The sequence below is a fragment of the Sus scrofa genome, chromosome X, assembly GCF_054392235.1.
Source record: "Sus scrofa isolate SSC_HxYL_T2T_F1_AM1 chromosome X, Sscrofa_HxYL_maternal_Yorkshire_Landrace_v2.0, whole genome shotgun sequence".
Lineage (NCBI taxonomy): Eukaryota > Metazoa > Chordata > Mammalia > Artiodactyla > Suidae > Sus > Sus scrofa.
Window position 1 is genome coordinate 68,023,743 of NC_139401.1, and position 17,054 is coordinate 68,040,796.

At 49.0% G+C, this 17,054-nt stretch overlaps 1 protein-coding gene across 15 annotated transcripts in view; it reads left to right on the plus strand.

Moving 5' to 3' along the window:
* Positions 1-11,627, plus strand: part of NHSL2 (NHS like 2) — a 285,277-nt gene extending 273,650 nt beyond the window's left edge. For 7 of the 15 annotated variants that reach the window (XM_021079846.2, XM_085008410.1, XM_085008415.1 and 4 more), the window contains 6 exons: positions 713-840; positions 1,126-1,315; positions 3,350-3,481; positions 5,422-7,749; positions 8,860-8,992; positions 9,834-11,627. In XM_021079846.2, coding sequence (XP_020935505.2) covers positions 713-840; positions 1,126-1,315; positions 3,350-3,481; positions 5,422-7,749; positions 8,860-8,992; positions 9,834-10,158 — 3,236 coding nt within the window. In that variant the 3' untranslated portion in view covers positions 10,159-11,627. Of the gene's footprint in view, positions 1-528; positions 841-1,125; positions 1,316-3,349; positions 3,482-5,421; positions 7,750-8,859; positions 8,993-9,833 lie in introns of all 15 variants that reach the window. The other 8 variants (XM_085008413.1, XM_085008414.1, XM_085008423.1 and 5 more) reach the window with 4 other exon arrangements.
* Positions 11,628-17,054: the final 5,427 nt, after the last annotated feature.

Here is a 17,054-nt window from a genome sequence, read left to right on the forward strand (position 1 = left end):
CAGAGCCCTGACTGTTAGTTCTTTATCTCACCTCCTTCATTTACTCATTGAATCCATCACTTAAGAGAAACCCATTCACATCTTCTGCATCCTTCTTATTCCTCGACGATGCCCCTGAGCTTCGCCTTCCTTCTCCAACACTACCTCCACCTTCCCTCTCCTTCACCATGGTCCCCTTGGACCTGACACCCCCCCTACCGCCCCCCCCAAGCACACACACAGTGGGACTAAGGTGCAAGGAACTGGGCCCTTGGAGGCTCAGGTAAGAGTTCTCAGCATCCACATTGGACTTTCCAATGCAAACTTCTTGGTGCTTCACACAGGTTATGTCCCTGGTAGGGCTGCAGAAAACCTGAAGAGCTGCAGGGCTTCCCAGAGAAGACCTTGCAGCATATGGTAGCAAAAGGCATCTGCATCCTGAACCTCTTTCCCAAGCTGAGTTGAGCCCTTGAGGTGGGGGCTGTGGAGATAAAGTCTTGGTCCCTGAACCCGCCCAACTCAACTCAGTTGACTCTCTTTTCTCCTCAGCCCTCATAGGAAGTAGGCATTTTTCCATTTCTGAATCCAGAGGCTCAGACGCCCGGGAACTCTCCTAAAGAAACTATGCGAGGCAGGCCTGGCAGCTAGGGCAGGAGCCCCAGCTCACGGTCCTTCCCCAGCCCGGACTTGGCCGTGGCTCCCTAGAGTGTGTATCCACTGTGCTGTTTTTCAGAAGAGTATGAGGAACAGTACTCAGAGGCCAGACTCCTGGGGCAGACCTTCCGCTCTGCTGATGAGGCCCCCGAGCCCACCCCCAGCCCAAGGCCCCAGTCTGCCAGGCGTCTGGAGTTTGTACTGATGGTGAGTTGCCTCTTTCCCCACCTGGGAGAGCCAGCATGCCGAGCTCACCCCGTGCCCACTGACGGGGGACCTGGAACTGCTTACATTACCCACTGGAAACTGCCACTCACCTCTGCTCCCCAGCGGAGCCACCCTGAGGCCCCACCGAGATGGGCCCAGCAGCCTGTCCACGCCTTCTTGCCTCCCAGAGGAAGCCTCCAACTGCCCCGCCTAGACAGCCATCCTGTGGGCATGGCTCACCTCCAGCTGGGAGCACACCCTTCCCATCACCTTCTTTCCCAACAGCCTACAAAATGGCAGCTGAACGAGGATGAGACCACCACGCAGGGTGTGAGGGCCCCTGAGGCCTCCCTGAGGCCGACTACGGACAAGCAAGCTGCCTGGAATAGCCCCTTCCCTCTGCCTGTCCTAGAGGAGAAGCGGTGGCTTCAGCCTTGCCCCATGCACTCTGACATCGTGCCCATCAACGTCTCTGGTAGAGTTGCTTAGCACCACCTCTGTCTGCTTCCCTCCATGCCAACTACAGATCATCCTCTCCCAACGCACTGGGTGCTGGGGGAGGGAGCAAGACTTTCTTTGCTACTGGCTTACCCTGCACTGTCAAGGTCGTGGCTCTCGCCAGGGAATGGAGGCATGCTCTTTCTTCACTCTCTACTGGCCTTGCCACACTAACTGAGACCATTTGATGGCAAATGAAACTTTCTTAACAGAAAACTCTTAAAACTTGATGAACTTGGGTTCTCTTTGGAGTATTTGCAGAAACTTAGAGTTTGTGAGTTATGTTTGTTTTGGGGAAAGGAAACTTCTTGTGCCGGAAGCTGGGTTTGGAGTCGGAAGGGGGGGGTGTGGGGTTCAGAGTCCTGGCGGTAAGTGGGAGGATCTGACCCAGGGCACCGCCCAACAGCCTTATGACACTTTTTTTTTTTTTTGGCTTTTTAGGGCTGCACCCACGCATGTGGAGGTTCCCAGGCTAGAGGTGGAGTCAGAGCTACAGCTGCCAGCCTATACCACAGCCACAGCAACATCAAATCTGAGCTGCGTCTGTGACCTACACCACAGCTCATGGCAACGCCACATCCTTAACCCATTGAGCGAGGCCAGGGATCGAACCCGAAACCTCATGGTTCCTAGTTGGATTCATTTCCTCTGCGCCACGACAGGAACTCCAGCCTTGTGACACTTTGTCTCGATAGTCTCCTAGTGAGCTGGGCCTCCTCCACTTGTGTAAGACCAGGACTCAGTGCTACCTCGAGATGGGGGAAATGTTGTATACAGCTCAGCTGGCTGTGTCTTTGGGGACATGTAGCACTCTGTACCATGCCCATTATTAATTAATTCTCCACACTCCACTGGCTGTAAGGAAGGTCAGTCATTTCAGAAGGAGATAGGGACAGCAAGCTATGAACTCAAGATGTCCTAACCCAAGGGGATCAGAGGCACCCTGTGAGCCAGCACTGGTCCGTGGTGTACTGGAAAAAGTTGATGAAGATGATGAGGACGCTCTGGCCCATGTGGCGATGCTCCCTGGATATAGGGTCATCTGGCACCACTGGTGTCATCTCAGGAAATCAGAGGCAGGAAATAGGGCCCGGGGCCTAGCGAGATGTACTCAGAGACATGAGGGCTGAGAGCAGAAACTCACAAAGTGATGGCGGACACTTTGTTTTTAAACTTCCACTTTACTCCTAATGAGGCAGGCCATGAGTTTTGCCCACAGAGCCACTTGCTGGGGAGGGGGGCACCCAGGCTCCCTTGGGGCTGGGAGTGGAGGGTTCTGGTAGCCAGCCACTGAATGAGAGACAGTGGGGGGAGCAGCAAACCTCACCCCACCGCCCTCACCCTGCCCCTGGCGCAGCAGTCCCAAAGGAGCAAAGACTGAGCCGGTGCTTTAAGAAAAATAGATTTCAATCACCATGTAGGGGCAAACTTTGATCAAATGTCATCAGGTGGCTGGAGGGGAGACTCTCAGTCTGCTTCCTGGATGGGTGGAGAGGGATGGGGCGGTTTCTTGGAGACACTGTCCTCATCGGCCCGAATAAAGGCTCTGAGAAAAGATTGCAATCAAGCAACATCCAGTCTCAACCTGTCTCTCTAGTCCAGTGGTTCTCACCCCAGGCTGTACATCTGAACAATCAATCACACGGAGACTTGGAGAAAAGGCTTCTTCCTGGGCCCTGTTGCCAGAGTATTAAGTATTTTGAGGTGGACTCCAGTTATTAGTTGCCCAGTTTATTTCAATATGTAGCCAGGGCTGAAAACCATGGGTCTCGGCCACTGAGATTCAGAGGTGAACCGGGGGGGAGGGGGTACCTTGGAAAACCAGCATGCATGCTTTGGAGCTGTGGGTGCCTGGGGCCAAGTTGGGAGGATGGGGAAGAAGGGTCACCTGCCTGGATGCTATTCATGCTCATAGCTACTGCCATCATCCCCTCTCTCTACCTCAGGCCAGTTTCCACTGGACTGTAAACCGAAACCAGGATGCACCCAAGTGTCTTTATTTTGGCTACAGGGCAGCAGTTTGATAAACACGCAAGTTTGCGACAGTCGTTGTTTAACACAGAGACAGCCGTGAACCCCAAGTCCACCCTGAGGCGGAGGCGGACCATTATTGGATTCTCTAACTATTCCCAGCGAGACCAAGGTGACCCCACCATAGCGGATCCCTCAAACCCTTCCCCTTGCTCACTCTCACCATTTCCACCACCTGAATGGTATTGCCGTGACAGGGAACAGGAATAATGGTGGGGGTGGGGGGGCGGCTTTGGATGTCCTGGAAAAGCCAAGTAAGTAAATTATTTTTGTTTGGCTTGATGTCGGATCTCAGTTCCCAGACCAGGGATTGAACCCAGGCTGCAGCGTTTAAAGCACAGAATCCTAACCACTAGACCACCAGGGAACTCCCCAACATGGTAATTAAGGATAACCAAGGGGCACAACATTGTAAATAAGCTATACGTCACTAATTTTGTCAAAGGATAACTAAGGGCCTTATCTCAAGGACAGCAATCGAGTATGAAGAACAGGTCTCCAGGCTAATAAATTCTTTATGTTATTGTTTCCCATAATAAGTGGAATATGACTATATATGCCAAATTTATTCAGATAGATAAAGGGAGAAATCATCACTAAAAGCACCATCTTAACAGAACCATTACTGCTGTTAAATGAATGCCATCCAAAAAGCGCAGATCAGAGAGATATGGATACAAATCCTGACCTCTCCACTTACTAACTGTGAGGCCTTGGCCAAGTTCCATAACCTCTCTGAGCCTCAGCTTCTTCATCTGCAAATTGAGGATGGTGATTGCAACCTAGGGGAGTTGTTCTGAGGATTAGAGTTTTCTTATGTGATTTGCCTACCGTGTGCCTGGTACATGGTAGGTGTTCAGCAAATGGTGGATGTTATTATAAATTATCATAAAAGGAGTTCCCATTGTGGCTCAGTGGGTTAAGAACTTGACATATTATCCATAAGGAGGCAGGTTCAATCCCTGGCCTCGCTCAGTGGGTTAAGGAGCCGGCATTGCCGCAAGCAGCGATGTAGGTCCCAGATGCAGCTCAGATCTGGTGTTGCTGTGGCTGCGGCTGTGGCGTAGGCCTGTAGCTGCAGCTCTGATTCGACCCCTAGCCTGGGAACTTGCATATGCCACAGATGTGGTCATAAAAAGAAAAGAGAAAAAAATAAATGATCCTAAGAGTAGTCATCATCCTCATCCTCATCCTCATCATGATGTAACAGTGATAAGCGTGTATGAGAAAATCTTTGGAGACTCTGAACAGCTGAACGGTTTCCTCACATCTGTAGGTCACCCTAACTTTTTCATGTTGCCAAACCGAAAAGTGACAGGTGCCAAAAAATGCAACCAGACTCTGAATTTTCCCGCTGTGGCATACTCCCCGCTGCACTGCTGGAGCTGAACGTCACGCTGCTGTCCTTTATCAGCTCAAAAGCCTCAGCTCTTATCTCAGGAGGTGATTGCTGAGGTCTGTGGTGGTTTCATGAGCCTGGGGTGATAACCTGGGAGAAACCCAAGGGAGCCCCATGTGCCTATTCAGCTCTGAAAGGAGTACTCAGAGCTGGGAATTCTCTGGCGGCCACCTGGACGGTTCCAGGGCAGCCTGTGACTCACTGTGTGGGGATGGGCAAGGACCCAACTTCCCCAGCATCCTCATCTATGGAAAGAAAGAACCCAGGAAATCTGCCCAAGCTGTCAGCAAATGCTTCTTAGCAAAAATTGGGTGTTCCCGAAGTTTCCATTGTGACTCAGCAAATTAAGAATCCAACTAGTATCCATGAGGATGCAGGTTCGATCCCTGGCTTCCCTCAATGGGTTAAGGATCCGGTGCTGCCGTGGGCTGTGGTGTAGGTCGCAGATGTAGCTCGGCTCCGGCATTGCTGTGTGCCTGTGATGTAGGCTGGCAGCTACAGCTCCAATTCGACCCCTAGCCTGGGAACTTCCATATGCTGCAGGTGTGGCCCTTAAAAAAAAAAAAAAAAAGATGCTCCCATCTCTTTGGAGATAGCAGCTGCCAGGGGGATCCCTGGCTGCTCCACTAACATTCAGTGTTTACCTTCTCCAGGTCACAGCAACAGCCCAGCAGGCAGTGTGGCCTGCTCCTCCACCTCGGACATCAGGCCCAGTCATTCAGTTCCAGAGGGTGTTCATGGAAGAGTTGCAGTTGGACAGGAAACTCGGTTCCCACATCTCACCTCGCCAGTACTGAGAAATCCTTCTAGTGACCCAGAAGAACTTCTCCAGTCTCGTGGTGGCACAAAACCCCCCGGCATGGAGGGCATGGGGATGGTGTACAGCGTCCCCAGTTCTTGCAATGGACCAACGGGATCGACGTTCTCCACTTCCTGGAAGGGAGATGCTTTTACCTACATGACTCCAAGTGCCGCCGCTCAGAGCAGTCAAGTCAGTGAGAATGGAAAAAGTCCTTCCTCTGGGAATTCTTGGGCCTCTCTGCACACACTGCCACCTCTGATTCCGAAGGAGGCTGCTACCCTCTTTGTCACTCGAGATACCCCGGCAGGATGCAGTGGGTCTGCTGGCTACTCTGAGCATCCTACTCAACGAAGGCAGGTATCAGAACGACCCTCCAAGGTCAGCCTTCTGACGGGTGGTACCTCGAAGCTGGAGACAGGCCCAGGTGGGGCCAGCAGGTTCCGGGAGCGGTCACTGTCTGTGCCCACAGACGCAGGCACCACAGACATGGACTATGAGGAAGAACAGAAGGTCAGTGAAGCATGTGCCCTGCCTTATGCCAGTACAGGTTCGGAGGGCAGTAACAGTGCGGACAACATTACCTTCCTCAGTGTCCAACAGGAGGCCCAGCACAGGAGGCAGAGGTCCAAGAGCATCTCACTCAAGAAGGCCAAAAAGAAGCCTTCCCCTCCGACTCGCAGTGTCTCATTGGTCAAAGATGAGCCAGTCCTCTTGCCGGAAGGTGGGTCAGCACTACCCAAGGACCAGAGGCCCAGGAGCCTCTGCCTCTCCTTGGAACACCAAGGACATCACGCATCCCACCCCAATGCTCAGGGTCACCCAGCTGTGCCAACCTTCAAAGACCCAGAAGGTGCACAATTCGCTCACCACTGGTATCTCACTGACTGGAAGTCTGGGGACACCTACCAATCCTTGTCTAGCTCCAGCACTGCCACTGGCACCACGGTCATTGAATGCACCCAGGTGCAGGGCAGCTCCGAGTCTCTGGCCTCCCCTTCCACCTCCAGGGCCACGACACCTTCCCAACTTTCCATTGAGGTGGAGGCCAGAGAGGTGTCTTCCCCAGGAAGGCCTGCTGGGCTGATGTCACCCTCCAGTGGGTATTCCAGTCAGTCGGAGACACCCACACCTACTGTCTCCATGTCCTTGACCCTGGGCCACCTGCCCCCTCCAAGCGGCAGTGGCCGGGTGCGTCCATTGGTACCTGAGAGGAAGTCATCGCTGCCCCCGACCTCACCAATGGAGAAAATGTCCAAGTCACGGCTCTCTTTTGACCTACCCTTGACCTCTTCGACCAACCTGGATCTGTCAGGGATGAGCATCTCTATCCGAAGCAAAACCAAGGTCAGCCGGCATCACTCAGATACAAATTTTGGGGCCAAGCTGGCCCAGAAAACTAGCTCAAACCAGCCAATCATGCCCATGGTTACACAGTCTGACTTACGTTCTGTTCGTCTGAGGTCCATCAGCAAGTCTGAGCCGGAAGATGACATCGAGAGCCCTGACTATGCTGAGGAGTCAGGAGCAGAAGTCTTGACCTTGCCAGAGAGAAAGATGAAACCTCCCATAGCCGAGAAGCCCCCACTGGCCCGAAGGCCGCCAAGCTTGGTCTACAAGCCACCGTCTGTCCCCGAGGAGTACCCACTAACTTCACCTACCTTGGCTTTGACCCCCAAAATCTCAATTCAGCACATGAGGCCACTCCCTCAAGACATCTACACGGTGGTGCGGAAACCAAAGTCCTCCAGCTGCCCTGAGGGCAGAAGCCCAGGGGAGTCGACAGCACCCTCATCTCTTGTTTTCATGCCTTTTGCCAGTTCCTCTGGTGCTTTCTTCTCAGGAACACAACAACCTCCCCAGGGAAGTCTGGAGGAGGAGGGCCCCAAGGGGAGAGCCTTGCCTGAAAGAATCAGCCTCCAGAGCCAAGAGGAAGTTGAGAAAAAGAAAGGCAAGATCCCACCTCCCGTCCCAAAAAAGCCCAGCGTGCTGTTCCTGCCTCTCACCTCACCCACAGCTCAAATGGAGGCCTACTCGGCTGAACCAAGGCTGCCTCTCAGCCCCATCATCACCCTGGAGGAAGACTCCAAGGGTCTCCCAACCGGTGACCACCTGCAATCGGCTGGTACAAGGACAATTTCCCTGCCGCAGGCTGACAGTGAAAGGGAGGCAAGCCCTCTGGGTTAGTAGAGTGTCTGCTGGCTTTTTTTTCAATCCCAGGAGAGGCGAGGGTGAAGACGGAAGGCCAGAGATAGAAGCAAATGCCCCCAGATAATGCTCCTGATCCCAAGGTGACCAAATGAGTGAGGGGACGCCTCTTGAGGGTTTGAGTTCCTCTAAATAGGTCTCACTGCCCCTGGGATCGGGATTGAGCCAGGGGCGGATCTCCAAAGCCCCCTTCGGGTCAGTCTATCCCAGAATCCCCAGTGCTGAGCTAATGAAATCAAACTAGGTCTTAGGACCCTAGGACCTTAGGAGCCCATCTCCTTACTCATTTTAAGAGATCGGTTCAGTAGTGTTAAATGCCTTCACCGTGTTTTACAACCATCACCATCATCCATCTCCAGAACTCTCTTCATCTTGCAAAACTGAAGTCTGTACCCAGTCAACAATAACCTGCCCCCAGCCCCTGGCAACCACTCTTCCATTTTCTGTCTCTATGAATTTGACTCCTCTAAGGACCTCATATAAGTGGAATCACACGGCATTTGTCTTTTGGTGAATGGCTTATTTCACCTAGTAATATGTCCTCCGGGTTCATCCATGTTTCTCATCCTTTTTTCAAACCCTTAACACCAAACACCGAAATTTCATGGCCTTCCTTAAGCTGGTTTGGACTCTCAACATTAGTCAAATCATTGTGACTGAGACAAGCAAACAAATCAAAGGCACAGGGAATTTTAGAATCTGCTCCCCCAAATTCCACAGGCTCCCTCTGAGATTCAGAGAGGTCCCACTTCCACTCACTCATTGAGTCATTGCTTTAGATCGCTTTCGGCTCCTTGATTTTTAAAAATGATGCATTTAAAACAAGAGGGTGCTCAGGCAACCTGTTGTAACATAAGAGGCACGAGCGAACAGGGATCCAGGCTGATCTCCATCACTCCCTCCACGTTGCTTTGGCCAAATCACTAAATCTTCGGAACATCCTGTTCCTTCACAAAATGGAGACAGCGAGTCTCTGCCTTGCTGCCCTCCTAGACTTGCTTTGAACATCAGATGAAATACGTATGAGAAAGTGCTTAGTCCTAATTGTGTGGTCAAAATAATTTCTTCTGGTTCTTATGCCTAGGGAGTTCGGGAGAACCAAGCACCGAAGAAAAGAGTGTAATCAGTGATAAAACAGCCGAATGGATTGTGGAAGATGATGATGATGTGTTTGTGGGTTCACGCACAACTGAAGATTTATTTACTGTGATACACAGGTCTGGACCAATTTCCTTAATTCCTGTTGTAATTGCCTTCCCTTCTCATACCAGAAGAAAAACTGCTACCTCTAAGCAGCCATTAAAATGGAAACTGGAGACTAAGTTCGGATACCCACATATGGGAATGCAGTCCGGGGCCTCACATCTCCAATCCACCGACATCTTTGGGTGAAGTGGAGGAGGGGCAGGCAGGGAGAGGAGGACCAGGTGCTGAGTGAGAGGCCCCTCGTCTCCTAGCAACCGCAAGGCCTATTGTGGCTCCATCTGCTCCCTCACAGCTCTGCCTCCAGTCAGAGACATTTAACCCTTCACAGAATTCTTTGTACCAAAAAAATCTCATCAAGAAGTGAAGTGGGGCACCAGGCCGAGCATCAGAGAGGGAACTTAGGCAAATGGGGGACCAGATGGGGACCCAGTTATTGGACAGGGGCACAAAGCAGGGGCTCGATGACGAGGAAACGGGAAAGAGCCCAGTTATGGGAGCTGAAGCACCAGTTCAGAACAGGACCAGCTCCCAGGCTGTCTTGATTCAGAGTCACTGAGCTACTAGCTTCAACTCCTTAAATTCTTCCTTAGTCCCAGAATGTGGGCAGGATGGAGCCTGCAGGCACATGCCAAGTGACTCCAGCTGTGGGCATTGAAAGGTGTGTAGGGGCAGGGGGCCAGTCAGGGGACTCTGAGGATTTGGCAGGGAGAAAGCTGGTAAGTACGACTGCTTGCGAGGCTGCTGCATAGAAGTTCCCAGATCATGTCACTGGCATTCAAGAAGTTATATGAAGCGTTAGGAAATAAATGCCTGCCACACGGATTCATTCCAAGCAAACTTTCTCTCATTCAGGTCCAAAAGAAAGCTGCTTGGCTGGAAGGAGCCGGGTGAGGCCTTTGCCAGCAGCAGCAGACCGAGCTCCCATTCACCAATAAGGAACACGGCTGAGTCTCCCACCAGTGAGTCGGCTGCCCCTGCAGGGTCAAGTGGTGGTGCCAACCTAGATGCTGGCAGAAACGATGATTTCAAGGCCTTGCTGCAGAAGAAGGGAAGCAAGGCAACTCCAAGGTCCCGCCCCTCAGCAGCCGAACTGCTGAAGACCACTAACCCGTTGGCTCGGCGAATTATTGCACAGTTCTCAAAAGACTATGAAACCACCGATAACCCCGGTACCTAAGCCCTGGGTTCAGCAAGCAGGGTTTAGCTACTAAACTTGAGTAGAGAGGGGGATAGAGGAAAAGGGTTTTTGAAAAGGAACCATGGGGATAACAAAAGAGCCTACATTTCTTTGACATTAATTCATACTCTGGACATCAGGAGAGAGGCCACACCTAGAACTAAAATCATCAGGCACTTTAATCATCTTCAGACATCTTATGTTTTTGAACTCACTATCTTGTCATTACTGACTCCCGATTTTCTCCTTCTTCCCCTCCAGTGGTATGCACCAAGAAAAAACTCTCAGATGCAGGGGCACATGTGCCATTTTTTCAGTTAGAGACCAGGCTGCTCCATTCCTGGCTCCTGTCACAGAGGGGCTCGGTGAGAGAGCAGATTGGGGGCTGCCAAACCCAGGGGACACAGGGTGCCATTGCTGATTATTCACTTTCCCAGAGAGGCCTTGATGGCCCTGCGTGGAGAAACAGAAGGACTCGGATGCCTCTTCAAGTTTAACAGTTTAACTCTCCTCCGCGAGCGGTTTGCAGGTGTGCACTTATTTCGGCATGGGGTTGATTGGATGGCTTTGTCATGCAAAAATATGAATGTGACTCTATCCTGAACTTCATGCCTTTTTCAGTGTGATTGTCTACACGGAGATCAGGGTGATGAGTTTCAGTAAATATATAGGAACCCCCCCACACTCCCCACCCCTTTGCTAGAAAAGGCCAAGATTGGGTTGCTTTGGATGAACCTAGCTCAGCCAACAAATGAGGCAGCCATTTGTTCACTCAGATCTATCCAAGGTAACTGGCATGTGTGCTTTGAGATCCTTCAAGTGTCTGCCAACAATGATAGCTAGTATGTGCCCAGCTCATGCTGCATTCAAAGAAGTCTCTTGTCATTTGCATATAGTGTTCATTTTAGGAAGTCATTAGCTGAAAGAATCACACCATCAAAGGCTCTAGGAGGAGAGAAATTAAGTGTAATTTGCCCACCACCATTCGCTTCAGATTGTGGTTTGTGGTTGGTTTGGTTTGGTTTAAAGGAAATCTTACTCTGGTCCCCACCCAAGAACATATAGACTGAAAGGATAGATCCAGAATCTAAAAGGCAGCCTTGCAAGTTGCTATGGCTCATAATTCCCCCAAAGGGCTACTTTTTGCCATTTAAGTTCTGCTGTTTGACCAATTTTCCATTAACCGTGCTGGGGGAGCAGGTAAGAACTGGGGTAAGTGGGATGCTGGCAGAACCCCAGAACAATCATTGCGACCCATTCTCCCTACCCCCTGCCAAAGCTTATAGGCACTAACTATTCTTGTCAGTTCCATTTTCTAAGCAAAGCAAGAGCCATGATTCATTTGATTTTCATAGGTCTGGTTCCTGGGAACTTGGGGGCGGTTGTCTGGGGACAGACAGCATTGAACAAAGAAAACTGGCCGACCAATAATGGAGGATTAATTGTCCACCATTCCCAAGAGAGAAAAAGGAAAGTCAAATGAAATCGTAGCCTGCTTTGCAAAGAGGGTTCCCTGAACCCTTCCTTCTTCACCTCCCACCCAGCAGTCATTGGTCGACCTCCTGGAGGATGTGGAAACTGCCCCAGAGACAAGCAGATCTCGATTTTGATAGGTCTCAGTGGGAAGCAAGTTCTTAGCCCAACTGCCTACACAGTAGACAGAGCAGCTGGAAAACCACATTGAGTGCTAAGGGAACTTGGGCCTCTCATGTAGAAGCCCTGGGCCTGGACCCTTTGTTGGTACATTTCTGAATTCTTAGACTTCTGAGTACAGGCCAGGCCCAGCAACTCCCTCACCATCAGCACCTCCCTCTGATTTAGATGGAAGCCACTTCAAATAATAGACAGTTGTGGAAAGTCCAGTTGCTTTTGAAAGCATTTCAACTATTTGGTTCCAAGGTCCTGACCAAATTTCAGGGGGTGGGGGTTGCCTATATAAAATAGATTCATTCCCAGTCTTAATTTATAGATGCTTGCTTGCCACACTTGTCTGTCCCAGACTCAGAATTCCAAAAGGCAGAAATCTTTTCCTCTGTGGGGAAAGATGTGTTTGTGCTTTTTGCCTAACAAAAGTGAGAGGCTGCCAGGGCCCGCTCCTGGGGAACTGTTACAAACTGCTAAGCTTGAAAGCCCAGTAGGAGACTCACATCGTATAGGACTTGTTACTTCTGCTGACTCTTCTGGGAGCTTCTTGTTCACCACTTGTAGTGGTTTTGCCTCTCCCCACATCTCGCCATCTCTGGTGGTTTTCCACAAAGATTCTAAAGTTGAATACCCAGACACCTTGACATTTTTCAGTTGTCTTGAGTCTTGCTTTCCTCTGCAACGCTTTGTGTGCCTGGAATTTTTAGGTCTTCTGCATCCTCACTATGGCCCTCCAGTGCCCAGTGGTGTTCCCATTAGCACAAGAGGAATCAGGGTGCGGTCAGAGATAACATTGGGGACCAGAAATATTCCCTTAAGAGTTTGCAACAGGTGGACCTAGTCCCAAACAAACAACCAAATTGTAGAATTTCTACCCATCTTTTTTTTTTTTTGTCTTTTGTCTTTTGTCTTTTGTTGTTGTTGTTGTTGTTATTGTTGCTATTTCTTGGGCCGCTCCCGCGGCATATGGAAGTTCCCAGGCTAGGGGTTGAATCGGAGCTGTAGCCACCGGCCTACGCCAGAGCCACAGCAACGCGGGATCCAAGCCGCGTCTGCAACCTACACCACAGCTCACAGCAACGCCGGATCGTTAACCCACTGAGCAAGGGCAGGGATCGAACCCGCAACCTCATGGTTCCTAGTCGGATTCGTTAACCACTGCGCCACGACGGGAACTCCTCTACCCATCTTTAATGAACATAATACCGGCCATCTCTCCCAGTTCTAACACTCAGCCTCTCCCCTCCGCTTGGTTATCACAGCACCCACTGTCTCTCTCACCCAGGCACATACCACAGTGCTTGCTGCCTTCTGCACCTACTCTGCCAAGACTGAAGAAGAGAGGCTGAAAGTCCCTCCAGGAAGGCTTTCAGAGAACCTACTATTGCCACCATTACTAGTGTGGATAATAATGATAACAATTTTTGAAGGTGGACTACAGAAGGGGTTCAGGCGAAATGAAGTTGGCCCCAGATCAGCTTCCAATTCCAGCTGTTTCTGTCCCTTTGTTTCCTCTGATTCCAACCAATAGCAGCAGGTGGCTCTGCTGGACTGACTTCTGACTAGTTGGGAGCAGAGGGGAGGAGGTTAATGAGTAGCTAAGAACACTTTACACTTGGTGGGTATTCATTGTGTATTTGTGGTTCAAATGTTGACCCTAGAGACCAAGTCATTCTCAGCACAGCAGGAAGCTTCGCTGCTATCTCCTGTCCTTTGCCTGCCTCAGTCTCTCACCTGGGCCTCCCACCTGACCCCAACTTGTCCCTTGACCCCAACACCTGTGAACTGCATCCCTAGCTCACATCTCACCCTTTGAAGAGGCAAGACTGCAGGCAGCACAATAGCTCACATAGCTTACTCTCCAGAAATCAACCAGGTGATCTGGAAACAGTCCCTTGAACATGCTAAGACAGGGGCAAGTTTGTGAGGCTTTTATAACAAATGTGTCCCCGAATGCCTGTTTGAACTCTCCGATGATGACGTGGGTCGATTGCGATCCCGCTGGACCCATCAGTCTGAACACATCCATCCATGCACCCATTTTCTCTCTTCCTCAGAAACAAACTCCTCCCTAATGAAAGATGAGTTCACGGTCAGGGCTCTGTTCCTCCAGTGCAGCCTTCCATGAGCAGTAAGGCTGTAACACAACAGCAAGTTTTCCCTTTAATCTGATTTGCCAGGGCCAGGACTAGGGTGAGGTGAGTGAGGCACCTGGAGTGAAAATTTAAGGAGGCACCCACTCTCAGGGCCATGCAAGTGCCTTACCCTCATCCCAGCCCTGCAATTTGCACTCTATTAGGAAGTCCTATCGGTTTATCTTCTTCCTATAAACATGTACGGTTCTTTTGATTTAGGGGTGGGGATGGGGGAGGGAACTCCCTATCTGTTGTTGCACCAAATGTTTTATTGCAGTCTATTTTTCCTTTGCCCCAAACCTTTGTATGCCTATACATCGAAGACTCTTCAATATTATTAGAAAACATGGCTGATTTCTAAGGCACCTGCTCTGAGTGGCAAGTTAGCACCCATTGCAGTAAGCATGCTGACAGGGACAGCCCTTTAGCAAAACAGTGAATGAGTTGGAGGTCTGTCGTTGGGCTCCTCTGTCTCCTCTCTCTACTCCATTTCCCCCAGATCTTGCTTCCCGACACCAACTCTCCTGAGTGCCTCCTCGTTTGTCCTCCTCCTCACTAAGGAAAGCATGCTCTCAGGAAAGGGGTAAATTCCTTTACTTTGAGATTATAAGGCTTAATGATACGTCTCTGGAGGGTCACTTGCATTTTAACAGGGGAAAAGCCTTAAGCCAAAGGAATGACGTTCTACTGGTAGAATTTTAGGCATCAATCAGTTGCAGAAGTGTATTTTTCAACATGAAAAGGTCAAACTCCTGATGACTCACTCCAGAATATAGAAAATACTTTAATCTCCTGGAACTATCTTAGTAAATTACTGGTGGTTGATTAAATTCTTCTGATTCCCAGTGCTGTTCAGTATGGTACTACCGAGGGACTCTCAGACATGGCTGCTAAAGCCACTGAGAAGGCCTAGATAAGTCACATTGTATCTTAACATTTTTACACGAATGGAATCAATACTACTTATCACTTCAGTAAGGAACACAAGGATCTAAAGTTTGTGAAAATGTGTCCTGCTCATGAAAGGTGAAACTGTCCAATCAATGTCAGGTCAATGTCAGCTGTCCAGTATCCATGGTGATGATTAAACTTCCTCCAGGTACACTTTTATTGCACACAGCCTCAGCTGCTCCCCAGCCCTGATCTGTGTCTTGTGCTACCACTTCCCCTTGGTGCGAGAATGAGACCAGACCTATTCCAGAGCACCTGCTCCCTCCGAAGATTGTGTGTATTTCAGCTATTAGAGACTAAACTATTATGGCTTGGAAAGGATCAGATGAGAGAGTGGGCAAGAGGTACAAAGAGCTGCCTTTATCAGAGGGCAGCAAAAAATGATAAGGATTTTAACAAGACTATGAAATAAAGTTTTTGAATACTCTGAAATGTTTGTAGAGGAATAGAGTAGTAAATGGTTATCGACACACATTTGAGGCACTTTTAATAAGTTTAGCAAAAACAAAAAAAAAAGGAAATTTGCATAAGTAATAGATTCCTTGAACTAGGGATATACTTTTGTTCAGTAAAGCCCAAAATCTAGGCCAGTGGTCCCAGGACCAGCATCCTTAGAGTGTGTGTGTGTGCGTGTGCGTGTGCGTGTGTGTGTGTGGTGTGTGTGTGTGTGTGTGTGTGTGTGTGTTCCAAGTGATGCTACTTCTTCAAGCCCCCGAGTATATAGCCACAACTCTGCAAATCATTCCAACCTTGCCCATCATTTCTGCTATTGTTACATTATGTGATCTGTCTCTGGCCATGTGATGTATATTGCCCTGTGGATAAGATACATGTTTATTTGGTGTTAAGAAATTATCAGAGTGCATCAACTACTTGCTCAGAACCTGCAAAACCTTTGATTTCATTTAGTGGCCTGTTTGGGGTTTTAAAAACTTTTTTAAACTTCACGAATAGGAAAAATGGAAAAAGTGGTACATTTGTGTGGCATTACCAATCCTTAAATGCCTGTCTTCACCCTGGCGGCTGTTCTCTTGGAGGGCACTGGCAGAAGGAGATTTGCTTGTAAGATTTTGCCTCTTTGTGGAATTTGATATCAGCAAATCCACAAACAAAATCCGAACTGGAACAACCAGTTAACTCCTCTCTCTTTAATGCCAAGCTTTATGGAAATGTATTCCTTGTGTGGTGTTGAGCTTTTTCTAATGTCCAATTTTAGAAAATGTTCTGCATGCGAACGCAGCATCGTGCTCATTGTACAAGTTACCCGACACTCATCTCCTCCTCCATATGTATGATGGTGAAGAAATAGCAACATGTATGTTCTTACCTCTCCTGATCAATTGTAAATTACAAATCTTTTCATTAATTTTTAAATGAGATATATTTACTCTGGCTAGCAGTTAAAAATTTATTCTTTTTATTATATTTCATTGCTACTTTTTTCTACTGACTCCAAAGCTTACTTTGGCGAATATTTCTTATTTCTAGATTGTTGTATTTATCTTATTTCTATATTTATCTATAGTCACAGAATGTTAAAGCTGAAAGGGACCAACCTCTCATTTTACAAATAAAGAAACTGAGGCCCCCAAAGTCAATTAACTTACACAAGGTCATGCAGTGGCAGGGCCCAGACTCAATCTCAGCTCTCCTGCTTCCGGGCCCAGTGTTTTTCATCTAAAGCACTGCATTTATAGAAGACCCGTAGCCAGCTTCTACTTTTATGACACACTAATTTCCCAGGTATTTCAGCAGACAGTATGTATGCTTTAAGGAAAATGTTCAAGAGTTCTTTAGTTCATGGATCCAAATATAAATCTGGATTTTTGGTTTAGAAATGTTCATTTCCCTCCGAATTCAATATATGTGCCCTACTCTATGGAGTGGATGTTTTCCCTAAAAGTTATTTGCAAAATGAATTTTTATAGAGCATATTCCATTTTTTAATAGAGAAGCTTCCTATGTAAAGGAATCTTCTGGTGACTTCTTTTGAAAAACAAAAAATCCTCTTGTCAATGCCCCGTAATGTCTCCACTTCTTCTCAGTGTGAACTTTTGTGATTGGTATTTATTTCAAGCAGGGCTAGCCAATATAGGCTTTCCCAGAATCTACCTTATCCTTCCCTTCTTAAACTTTCTAAGATCATTTCAGACTGTTAGATGCTCA